The sequence below is a fragment of the Sinohyriopsis cumingii genome, chromosome 9, assembly GCF_028554795.1.
Source record: "Sinohyriopsis cumingii isolate HCF-2022 chromosome 9, ASM2855479v2, whole genome shotgun sequence".
Taxonomy (NCBI): domain Eukaryota; kingdom Metazoa; phylum Mollusca; class Bivalvia; order Unionida; family Unionidae; genus Sinohyriopsis; species Sinohyriopsis cumingii.
Genome location: NC_142969.1, coordinates 86,253,305 through 86,266,207, shown reverse-complemented (window position 1 = coordinate 86,266,207; position 12,903 = coordinate 86,253,305). Strand labels below are relative to the sequence as shown.

Sequence of the window (12,903 nt, the reverse complement as noted above, 5' to 3'; positions counted from 1 at the left end):
GCAGACATGGTGCGGCGGTGACATGGACTTTAATGTTTTTCGAAACTTTTTTAGTCATGCTCAGTCGACCCCACATGGATTTGTAACGATAAATTTACATGATCCTCGGACACGATATCGTATCGGACTTGACCAAATATTCGGTTAGTTGTAAATAATTTTCATTGTAAATAACCACTTAGCAGCAGAGGGGGCAATGACATCGACGCGGTCGTCGACGTGCTTACCGGACGCTGACGACGCTGGGGATCGACGCGCAGAAGGTGTTAATTAAACCAAATGACGTTTGGACGATCCCCCAACGACGTCGTCGTTTTTTTTTTACCAGGCGCTGACGACACTAGATCGTTGAGTGCAGAAAGTAATAATTAAGCAAAATAACGATTGGACAAAATGTCCGATTCGCCCCCTCTGCTGCTTAATACGTGAAGAAGGGACACCAAACAAGAGAAAATAGCACATTCGAAAAAAAGAGTAAACTAGCATGCATAGCTAAACAAATTTGTGTAGATCATACAAAATATACCACACATGTACAACAAAAACATCATTTAACTACATAATGGAACACTTAAAGAAACTCGATAAGGTGAGAGAAAATAATATTACAGAAGAATGGACGCAAATGAATACCAAAGAAAATTAGACATATACAGGGTAACACTAGCTAGAGATGTAAAGGCCTTGTACAATGCACGAGATTAAATTTATATAGGTGCAGAGAAAATTAAAACTGCAGTGTAAAAGCTAGGCAGAAAATTAGAGATAACTGTGGACATATACCAAATAGAGACTCATTGCACTTACACGAGAAAATCCAATTTGTACTTTCCAAATAATAGGTTAGCAGAAACTAAAACGTTATTATATACAAATGTACGTACTTCAAATTTCAAAAGACATTAAACAAGAACATGATATTAGTGGTGGCCAACACTTTAATTAGCGCAACACATTAGTTTACTGACATCAATCACACTAATATACAAATTGCATTTCCCTAGATAACAACTTTTAAAGTGATCACAATTGTTTCGCATAAATGCCAGCCAAACAACTTTACAGCTGGATTTTAATGATTCACCGAACACATACATAACACACAGTACGGAGATATTCTAACAGAATTACTTCATCCGGGCGATATGGTTGTCAACATCCACGGTGTGTGACAAAGGGTGAAAACGTCGTTAAGAATAAATTTGTTTTAGGCACATATATATGCTATTAGTTTCAAAATAATACTGTAATTGTCCCCTTTTTATATTAACAATCTGAAAATATCATTTGGATGAAACTATAGATAATTTGATTTTGTTGATAACGTCTAGTGGCTTTTATTACTGTGTACATTATATAAAACTTATATTATGTATTATCTTTGTATCTTCACAGTCATTAAGTTATGGCGTATATATATATATATATATATATATATATATATATATATATATATATATATATATATATATATATAGTATACAAAGAATATAAAACGTGCAAAACCTGCCAACATATTTAGAAACCAGGACATTTTCCAGCACAGTGACTAGAAAAAAACTGAACATACATGGATCAAGCAAAACGTGCACAACAGAGAACGTAATTTATCACATGTAAGACCTGTAGCATCTATTATGTCGGAGAAACTGAAAAAACTATACAAAAGGATCAACCTTCATAGATCTGATTGGATGGCAAAGAGGCTATACAGAAGCCCAGTCGCAGAACACTTCTCCTCCCATGGCCACACTTTCAGTGATGTAACACTTATAGCAATTGCTCACAACCCCAAATGGAGTTCCGAAAACAGGTAAGAAAATGAATCTTTCTGGATACACCGCCTTAGAACATTGTAACCAAGCGGTTTAAACCAAGAAGACTAGAAAAATACAGCCATTCACAAATAAAATTTTCTTTTGGCAGCCTGCATGTTTTATTTTCAAGGATTCTCTAAATTTGCTTATTAGTCACCCAAAAAATATATAATTACAACTATAACAATGAAATATCCGGGATATATTTTGCGCGTACATAAATTTACATACAATAACAGCTGAAGCTATGGTTCATAGATTTCTAGGCCAATATAAAATATCTTTCAGTATCCGCAACAAGTCATAGTCATGGAAAGGCTTTAAAAGACAACGGTTTGTTTTATTTTTTTGTCTTGTCTCTGTTTTGTATTTGCCTTTGAAAAAGACTCATTAAGAGTCGAAAGCGCATAGGCTAGCTAGATATTAGTTTTGCACTGTTCGTAGTCAGTTTATTATATATATATATATATATATATATATATATATATATATATATATACTCTGCATCATTGCTATACCACGAGATGTATGCATTTTTCATTAAAAAGAAACGAGACTTGTACTGCATAAAATGTAGTTCTTTTTCTTCTAACCAGTAATCGAGATTTCTTTTGCAAAGGACTAGTTGCTTCATTTAATTTGTGAACTTTTATATTTATACATATTTATTAAATAAATATTAGAGACAGTTATGATTCGAACATAAAAGATGGTTTAAATGAAGAAAGTAGAGCATTATAAACACATCATAGTTAAGTAATTGAACTGTGAATGCGAAGCCTATTTAAACAAGTGTGAAATAGACTAAATGAAATGAGCAACCAGCAATCGGTAATTCAAACATTTCAATGCAGTACGGTTGATCGAAGTCATTATTATGATTCAATGAACATTACTACCGTACATACGGTTGATTTTATCCTCCATTTATTCATAACCCGTACCAATGTTTATTGTTCAATTACTATCCTACCTTATTAAATAATCGGTTTTCAGACCAATATTAATATATGTTATAAAATAGGGGAAGGAAAAAAAAGTTGTTATGAAATAACGGTATTTGTATTCCTCCTAACCAAATATGTACCTTATGATCTTGACAGAATATTGCAATTGTGCATCATTGCTAACACTACCAATACTCCATAGAACGTGTGCAGCTAACTGTGACGAAGTCCTGGTTTATTGCAGGCTAGTTGGTGCAAATTCGGTTCTCTCTCTCTCCCTCTCTCTCTCTCTCTCTCCAAAGACGTCCAATTATTATCTTCATTATGCATGCGTGAATGAGAGAGATCAAAGGGAAAGCACAGAGGAAATTGTGTCCCATGTTTAATTCACTTAGAAGACAGGGATTATTAATATTTGCATTGCTATTTTATTACATTGCTAATGATTAATCAGTGGAAATGTATCACAGATTTAACGAATATAGAAGCGTTTGCGACTGTTGAAACAACGTAATATCGAAACTATATATATATATATATATATATATATATATATATATATATAGTTCGGACCGCTTCGGTAGCCTAGTGGTTAGAGCAGGAGGTCGTGGGTCAGAACCCAGGCCGAGTCATACCAAAGACTTACAAAGATGGTACTAACAGCTGCCTCGCTAGGCGCTCAGCATTAAGAGGTCAGTGTTAGTACTGGTCGGTCTGGTGTCAGGATAATGTGATTGGGTGGAGCATCATGCTACATGTCTGCGGCATGATGCCTCAATGCTAGACATCACTATAAACTACGACACTGTAGTTCGAATTAATGCGGCATGGGCCAATCACAATTTGACATAACAATAGCACTGACATATCACATTGCTTTATGCCAAAACTTTAAAATTTCATGCTTACGGTGTGCTTTCTTCTTTCCTTGAGTATAAATACAATACCTTCAGTTACCTACTTTTTTGCAAATAAGAAGTTAATATTCCCGCCACCAATTAGTTTCCAAAATAGTTTCTGTTAAATGTTTGAATTCGGTAATTGTGAATTTAATGCAAGACCACACTAGGTATATGAATATTTTTCGATCTCAATCTTGTGTCAGAAATGTGTACATACCTGAATCAGATCTTTAATGAGTTGAATATCAACACCATCATCTACCAGTTTGTAACTGCTGTCCTCGAACATCTTTTCCAACAAGAATTCCGAAATGGCCTCATGCTAAAAGGTATAATTAAACACGTGAAACCAATGCGACACAATCCTATACGAATGCAACGAAAAGTGTTTGTTTTGGTTTGGCCTGGCTCTTTAAGGAAAAGCACCACACACACACGTATGAAATGTCGAGTCGAGTTGGATAAAGTGTCTTAATCAAGGACACACCAATGAAGCTGCCTAGGCTGGTTTGATGGTAGGATTCGAACCAGCATCTGTTTTGTAGGCTTTGGGCGCTAAGCAATATATCTATAAAAGGAATGAACAAAATCGTGTTGTGAGACGTTCTGCTGAAAGCGACCCTAGCCAACAAAACCATTTATATCCAGTAATGTCTTCTAATCCAACACATTCAGACAAAAGGTCGTGTGAATATGAAAATCATTCGCTCTCCTCTGAAGATTATTTTAGGTTGAGTCTAGTAACAAACTGACTACAAACAAACTTAGAAATACCTATTACAGCTGCATTGTGAAATTAAAAGACATGAATTCCAGGTTCCGGTAAAAAAAAAAAAAAAAGCTGCTACATTTATTCCAGGTTTATCGGAATGTAAGCCTTTTCCAGTTTCGAGTTAAATAGCAAATAACTCCTAAAATGTTTGTCAACAGATAATTCACTTACATAAATGACTACCAGTCTCGCAATTTGCTTTTAAATCAACAATGTTCTTAGCATTTAAAATTTTATTAGAAATGTGACGTGAATTATCCACATGCAGAGAAAAACTGAGTAGACGTAAGTTCTTGCTTTTTCGGACTTGCAGTAATTTGGGAATTATTTAAAACGATAAATTGTCACATTTCAGTTTGTCAACATTTCCAAAATGCGCGTTTTTCTACTTCTATATGCGATGACTTTTTAAACAAATCACAAATGGATATACAACAGGTTTATTAAATTTGCAAGAACACATTACGATACAAAGATTGAACATGTAGAAAAAATGCACTAACCATTACGAGACTTCAACCACACAAGAATGAGAATATTTGCATATATTATTATTGTTCACACGTAATCATAGCATCACTCGCTCCCTGGTACTTATTGATAGAAAAGTTGAAGTTGAAAGGGAATGTTCAAACACACACAAACGTACAACAAGTACTAATATACTATCATAAATTAAAAGTGTATATATCGAAAATGGTCAGAGTAATGGATAGATTATCCTATGGGTATATATGTCAACTGTATTATGTTTGGAAGACAGGAATCACTTATTCTTATTTAAACCCGTAGACTACATATTATGACGAGCTCGACCATTATGTTGTCATTCTCACAACAAATACGTTGACTAGCGTTTAATCCACCAATTTTCCAGTATTTGGTTTACTGTATAATCTAATGTTCCCAACGTATCGGAAGTTATTAAGGGTTTTCAGCACAATTAGAGACAAAGCTATTAGACAAAAAAGTGTGTATTGAAAATGCAAAGTTACCACAATTGGTTAGTATGCAAGGACGTGTGTGGTTATAATATATCTAAACACTCCTTCTCACCAAACGAAAAACAGTATTACAAGTTATAAGCCCACTTATTGGATTGTAAACGAAGCCAAACCAATGCCCGTCCCTTAGCCTTGATTTGTTTGCTTCCATTTTGTTTAATGTTTATACAAATCTGGATTTGTGTAAGAACTCCAAAATGTTTATCAGCTTTCACGGAAAGGATGATAGTGTATAAGAATGTATTTGTATCTGTCAAAATTTCTTTCTTTCACTGCATTTACCATAGTATATAGGCATGTCTGCTTATGTGTGTGCATATTCCTACCATATCCTCTATCTTTGCACTTTACTGTTGTAGTTATAATGGTAGGCTGTGCTAGTTGTGTCTGTAAGGCGATGGTAGGGAAATTATAGAGCAAAAGGACTTGACTCCATAGGAATGAAAGTAAATGAGTCTTACTTGATGCAATTTGTGCTACATGTAATGGATACCAAAGATAATACAGAAGACAAACCACATGCAGGAAAAATGATCTTTTATTTCGTTACGAGCAGTATCTGGTAAAAGTGACACAATTTTAAAAAGAGCGAAACAGGTATTTAGTAGTATTTGCATGCGTTTCAATGGTGTTTTAACAACCAATAAAGCCTTATCACTCAACGATCACTTATATCGTGACGTAAATTGAAATCATAAATAAACATAAACGACCCGCTAAATATCAATGTGACTGAGCGTGAAATAAGTTGCTAGTGAGCTTACCAATACTATTTCACTTTTAGGCACAGTTTAAATGCAGTGAAAGAATTATAATGAAATCAAATATAAGTTTATAAAATGAATTTGTATGCTTACAAATGATCATTTAAAAACTGGCTTAAAGATTGGAAGAAAATGGTAAGTGAGGGATTTTGCATATATAAGTTATTGCTATCAAGCTATTGTATTATGATATTGTGTTATGCTATTGTATTATGCTGAGTAATGTATACATTACAATCATAATTATTCATCGCACTTTTGGAAATAATTTGCCAGAACTCCTCTTCAGCGCTCACGTTACTTATTTTGTTTTCAAACATATAAATAACATCATCTCGCCATCACGATTTAAATTACTGTAGCAAATCACGTTTTAAAAACACATTATACTGAATGTAGAACAACTCTTTGTGTATAAATTAATTTATAATGACGGGTACAAGGCATCACGCTTTTATTTTGGTTTCGCTGTTAGAAAGGAATGAATATGAAATGAGTCATGTAGTAATATTTGTTACAATATAATTGTACTAAAACGGCAGGATATATTGGATATACGGTCAAACGTTTGGGCTAAACGAAACGGAGACCACTTTTTGACTTTTATATGTATATATTGTGATAGTAAAAGCTTGAGAGGTAAAATATAGATATTGGAAAGTTGTTAGTCAAAACTCTACAATGACATTGTAGGTGCTTCTTAATGATAACATGCTAAATAATGCAATGTTGACAATGTAGCAAACGTTGTGCAAGAATATCTCTAGATTATTGCCAGATATAATCTATGGCTTTGAGTGTGGTGAGCTGGACGAAATCATATAAACTCCGAAAAATCACCGATCTTGGATGGATGATCACGCACCTACAAACGTGCAATTGTTACAACGTAGTAGGAAAAATGACTACCGTGTTTTTTGTTGTTTTTTTTTTTTTTTGTATATTTTTTGCATTCACAAAGGCAACTATTTGCTCTTGGGTAAAGTTTCACCGCGTCAAATACGTTCTCTATGCGCTATTGCTACTTACAAAAAAACCCATCAAACCATCGTTGTTTTGCTCGTGAGCAAGAGACTTGTTAAAGATCAGTTAAAGTACCAATTTGCCACCCAATAAAAATCATAATCTATAGACATTAGATGATTGAAACATTACAGTTCACCTCTTATTCTGTGAAATGTTTCACATCAATAAATGTTTAAAAAGTAGATTCTCTTCTAGGGTAAAATCAATTATACCCGCTACAACATATCCAAAACATAACTTCTCATAAGGTTAATGTCAGTGAAATTAAAAAGAAAGCGGTATTAGATCTACATTAAAAGATGTGAACACACGTGTGACGGATGGATGTACGATAAGTCGATTTGAACAATGAAGCGCGCGTTCTATATCTTCTCTTTCCCAAAACACCTGTGGTAAAATCCAACTTAGAGAATGCAAATGTCTCCTCTGTTTTCTTAATCTGTGCAAGATTATGTATATTATCTTCTATGTACAGAGTATGTTTTGAAGCATGAATAGTTCCCTAAAATACATAATAATAATAATAATAATAATAATAATAACAACAACAACAACAATAACAGTATCATTAGATATTGCATTGGATACAAGACTCTGAAGCCATATTCCAGGTGAGTTGGAAAGAACGCTACGCCGGTGCCTGCCATCAATCGTGGGGTTATATTACTAGCATATTACCATATCGTTGTACATTGAATTTCATCTATATCACAAAACATATTATATAAATCACTTCGTCTTACCTTCACATCTTGTAATTCTTCCTTGCCTATATGCTCATAAGCATGAGAAAATGGACCATGACCTTGCAAACAAAAACAAACAATATTTCTGTAATGTTTCTGTCTACAAGTATTTTCGGTTCAGATCTCGATATTCGCTTATAATATCGAAAGGTTCCTATTATTGAATCTTGTCATGTCCAATTTATATTATGTCCTGAATTAAGGTCACATTTATGTAAACCAAAAATACATAAACCATTGTATCAATAATAATAATAATAATAATAATAATTATAACTAGTATTATAATTTATTGAAGTTAATTTTAAGTGACTCAGCATAGGCATTCTGCTATCATAATGGGAAAAAAAGAAATATAGTATTGATTCTAATTAACAATGGACACATAAGACTGAACAAAAGAGATGTTTGTTATTTTCAACAGATAATAACATTAAGTTATATTTACCTATGTCATGGCACAAAGCTGCTACGCGAATACATGTTTCCTCCATCTCAGATAAGCCGACATCTTTACCGAGTCCTTGTAACCCAATCACCTTAATCATTTCACATGCTAAGTGGTATACTCTGTAATCGTGATCAACAGTTTTATATCATGCAACATATCATCAGAATGTAGACTGTTTCACTTGAAGTAAAAGGAAAAACAGATGATAACAATACGATTCCGAGAACACACAAACTTCTGTCAATAGTATGTACAGAATATATTAGTTTTTGTTTGTACACCAAAATGGAATAGAATTAACAAGTCAACCTGCATCGCTGATATTTAAGATGTTCTTTATAATCTTTGTGTCAATTTTTACACTGACCATCAACGATCTAAGATAATGTTAATTTATTTACAATCGATTTTCGTAAACCATCTATCCAGCACATGAAAGATGTCTCTGATTATAACTCCTTGTCTATATATGGATGATAAAAATACCTTTTGTATTTACTATACTACATTTTAAAATAAAGCACTGCTGAATTGTATAACTGAACAACTCTTCTACGATGTCACGCTGAAGTCATTCTGCAAAAGATGTATGAAGTTATCGAGGTTTAAAGTTCATCATAAAAATATTTTGTTTACTGTGATCTGTATATTTGAATTGTTTTCGTGGAAGTCAATGCCGTATTACAAGCAAACGCTATTCATGTGTATGCCTTATAGACGATATTGGCTTTTCTCCGAATTGTTAGTCTAACGATTTGCTTTTGTGATACGTGTATATTTAATTATTGATAACAATCTTGCAGAGCATCAAAATCAAAGAATAATGTCAAACTAAGTTTGAATATTGACAAGGGATTCGACCGCTAATAAAGCTGAGACATGATCCAAATGAAGAGAATTTTATGCGGGGTATTTTCTAAGTTTGAAGTCAGATGTAAATAAAGATGTTACCTACCTAGCCTGTGTGTGAACGTGCGAATAGCAAACGTGTATCTACTATTGGGATTAAGTAACAACAATTACTTCCCTTGTGTAACACTCTATGTTTTCTTAATACATTATACACTATGTTGTACAGTATAGCTTATGCACATCCGATATTTTCACGAAGTGTACAATACATAATTATGATAATTATTCCAATGGTATTGATAATAAGACGGATTGATTATCCTATCGTAAGAGTAAATTATGTAAATGTTACATACCCGATGCTGTGAGCAAACCGTGTATGCGTGGCCCCGGGATAGACGTAGTCTGCAAAAGATAGTTGTTTAATGTACCGCAACCGATGGAAGTAGTGCGTGTCGATAATCCTCACAGCCAATGGATCAAGGCGTATGATCCCATAGATAGGGTCGAGTATTATCTGCAAAATAAAAGCTAAAGATCTGGATCAATACATCCGGAAACGGGCAGAGACCTCTATTTCAATAATACTCTTAAATGTTTATATCCTAGACTTTGTACGTTAATTACCTGCATTGAAATTAGTTTTAGGTGCTTTTAATATTAAAAAACAATGCATTATAAGTATAAAACTGTTATTTATTAAACTCATACTGAGGTGTAATAATTAGAGATGCTTTAACATCTTGTGGAAATTAATATGTTCTACATTTGCACAATAAATGGAAAATTTAGAGTTAACAAAAATTACAACACAAAGTCTGAAGATGAGATGCAAGAGCTCATTCGACTCCAAACATGGTGTGTTTTCATGATAAGATAAAAAAAGCCATTCCTGAATGTTTTTATTACCACCAATCTCATTTCAACGTTTCTTTATATATATATATATATATATATATATATATATATATATATATATATATATATATATATATATATATATATGTATGTGTGTGTGTGTGTGTCTGTGTGTGTGTGTGTGTGTGAGTGTGTGTGTGTGTCTATGCGACAAAAAGGCTACTTGAGCACAAGTTTACAAACATTAGACATATATAGATATTACCCTGTTTCACGCGAGTACATATTTTACGTTTAGCAACTTTACAAATACTCTTGCAACCGAAGGAATATTATCAAAGCATAAAGCAACCATGTTGAAGCTTTTGTAGTGGAGACTGAAACATCAAACATATGTGTCCAAACTGTAGACATACAGTTATATCATATATTTGAGATTAATATAGTATGTAGTAATTATATTACGTTGCAAAAGTATAATACTGGAATTGACTATAATTGTCACTGTTGACAATGTTACCGCTGCTGCTGTTGCGACCGAATATCTCTCTGTGTGTGTATATATATATATATATATATATATATATATATATATATATATATATATATATATATATATTGAGAGTAACTGTTACATTAAAATTATATCTAGTTCTGCTTGACACATTTATAACCGGTTTAATATACACTTCTATCTTCAGAATCTATACACCTGATAGGTTTTTGTTTTTGGGGATAGGCTTTGGGGGTTGCTCCTCTTCTTTGTGATATTTTAACTATCATCCAGATGATTTTGTTTGCTTTTTGGCTTGAAGCAACTCAGTTCATCCCTTTGAGCCGTCGTCATCAACCGTATACAAAAGGATACCTTGCATTTAATCAATAGTATATCGTAACAAAATTGCAAACCGAATAGTGAAGCTGACAGCTATGGAATGATTAAACTACCCGGACGTACAACTATCTTACCGCCGAATACGAACTACTGAGCAGTCGAACCACTGCTTTTAGCGAGCTTGGGATCTTCCATTTCAACTGAATATAAACCTGTACCCTGTAGTGGGTTAGTGTTGTACCACATGGCTGGTGTAAAGCATCTGCCTTAGTATCTGTGTGGTTTTGAAGATTTTGTGTCTTCGATTAGAGATTTTACTTACTGGACGGTCTTTAGCAATCTCGTACTTAATGATACATTGGAACGAATCAATAATATAATTTAAAACAATCTCTGAATTGAAAGGTGCAGCTGATAGTTATACAACGATAAATCTACCCTGGCCAGCAATAACTGGAATTATTTAGCTCTGAAGTTCTTACCAGTGAAAGCGAGCAGCTGAGCATGCTGAACACTTCATTTTAAGTGCTGAGCAATATCATTTCAACTGCATATAAAACTCTACCCGGAAATTATATCGTGTTAGTAACGTGCCTCGGCGCTGGTGAAAAGTGTCTACGTTAGCATCTTTAATTGCTAACGCTGACTTGCTTATCGTGAAAGAAAGCCGAATGTGTGAGTTGCTTTTGTTAGTACCTAACCTCTACACACTCATTACACCTCCAGTGTATACTTCCTGAAACACACGGAAACATCATTTCAGCAGCCGGTGATACATTTCAGCGGAATCCCAAAAGTGCCAACTCCTGCAATATGCATCAAATCCGCCTTCTCAAGCATCAGCCAAGTTCAACCTATTGGTAAAATTGCACCCACTCTCTTGTTGGTAAGATTCCGGAAAGTCAGAGATTAAAGGAATGTACGTGTGTGCATTTTAACGTAGTTTTGACAATTTTTCAATCATATCGCTACGATGCCTGCAGTTTATAGTAATGTCTAGCACTGGGGCATCATGTTGCAGACGTGTAGAATTATGTCAAACCCAGACACATTATGCTAACACCAGGCCGTCCAGTCTTAACAATAATGTCCTAAAGCTGGGCGCCTAGTGAGGCAGCCGTTAGTACAATTTTTTCTAAGTCTTTGGTACAACTCAGCCATGGTTCGAACCCGCGAACTTCCGCATCCAAGGCGTATGCTCTAACCACTAGGCAATCGGAGCGGTCTAACGATAAAAGTAGCTCACCCTTACATAAATAACTAGTGAAAAGATGCAAAGGGCGCTTGGTGGATACATAATATGTCGTCTGCATACTCCTGCAATCATATCAATACCACTCACTTGGACCATTAGCAGGCGAGTTCCTCATTCAAAAACGAAAGCGTTAACTGTAACTATCAATCTTGACTTGATACGTGGCGAGGCGTGTTTGCGATCCACGTCTCTAAAGGAACGTCAAGTTCCGGCTTTAAAACTGATTCCGTTTGGCTATCACCACCACCAACCGCATTAATACTGTTATTGGGTGCCAGGAAACTGGAACTCTTCTATTTTCCTAAGTTTAAACTATATGCTGTTAAGAATATATTCTAATAACCTCGGTGAGAAGAAAAATTGTGGCTGAAAGTAACCAACCTCTAGAAAAATGTAATCATATTCAGATGATATTTGTTCAATTTCCTGGTAAGATTCAGCATGATTATACCTCAGTGCACAATTTTGAAATAAAATTACTGGTATCAATATATCACGAATTGACTCCTGATTTGAAGATGTGTACACAATACGTATACAACCATACACTTTGCCCTATCATATATTTAAAATACATATAAAGAAATGTAGTCATCGTCAAAATGAGTTGTCCTTACAGTTAATACTTATAATGCCAATTTTGTATTTGTGGACTTAAAACTGGCAATTAATAG

General features: G+C 34.2%; 1 protein-coding gene across 2 annotated transcripts in view; it reads right to left on the bottom strand.

The window, feature by feature from the left end:
- Positions 1–12,903, bottom strand: part of LOC149792169 (deoxynucleoside triphosphate triphosphohydrolase SAMHD1-like) — a 52,832-nt gene that overhangs the window by 31,564 nt on the left and 8,365 nt on the right. The window contains exons 2-5 of one of the 2 annotated variants that reach the window (XM_089969362.1): positions 9,638–9,798; positions 8,427–8,548; positions 7,976–8,037; positions 3,884–3,988 (exon numbers count right to left, since the gene is read on the bottom strand). In XM_089969362.1, coding sequence (XP_089825488.1) covers positions 3,884–3,988; positions 7,976–8,037; positions 8,427–8,548; positions 9,638–9,798 — 450 coding nt within the window. Of the gene's footprint in view, positions 1–3,883; positions 3,989–7,975; positions 8,038–8,426; positions 8,610–9,637; positions 9,799–12,903 lie in introns of those variants that run through there. The other variant, XM_089969363.1, reaches the window with a different exon arrangement.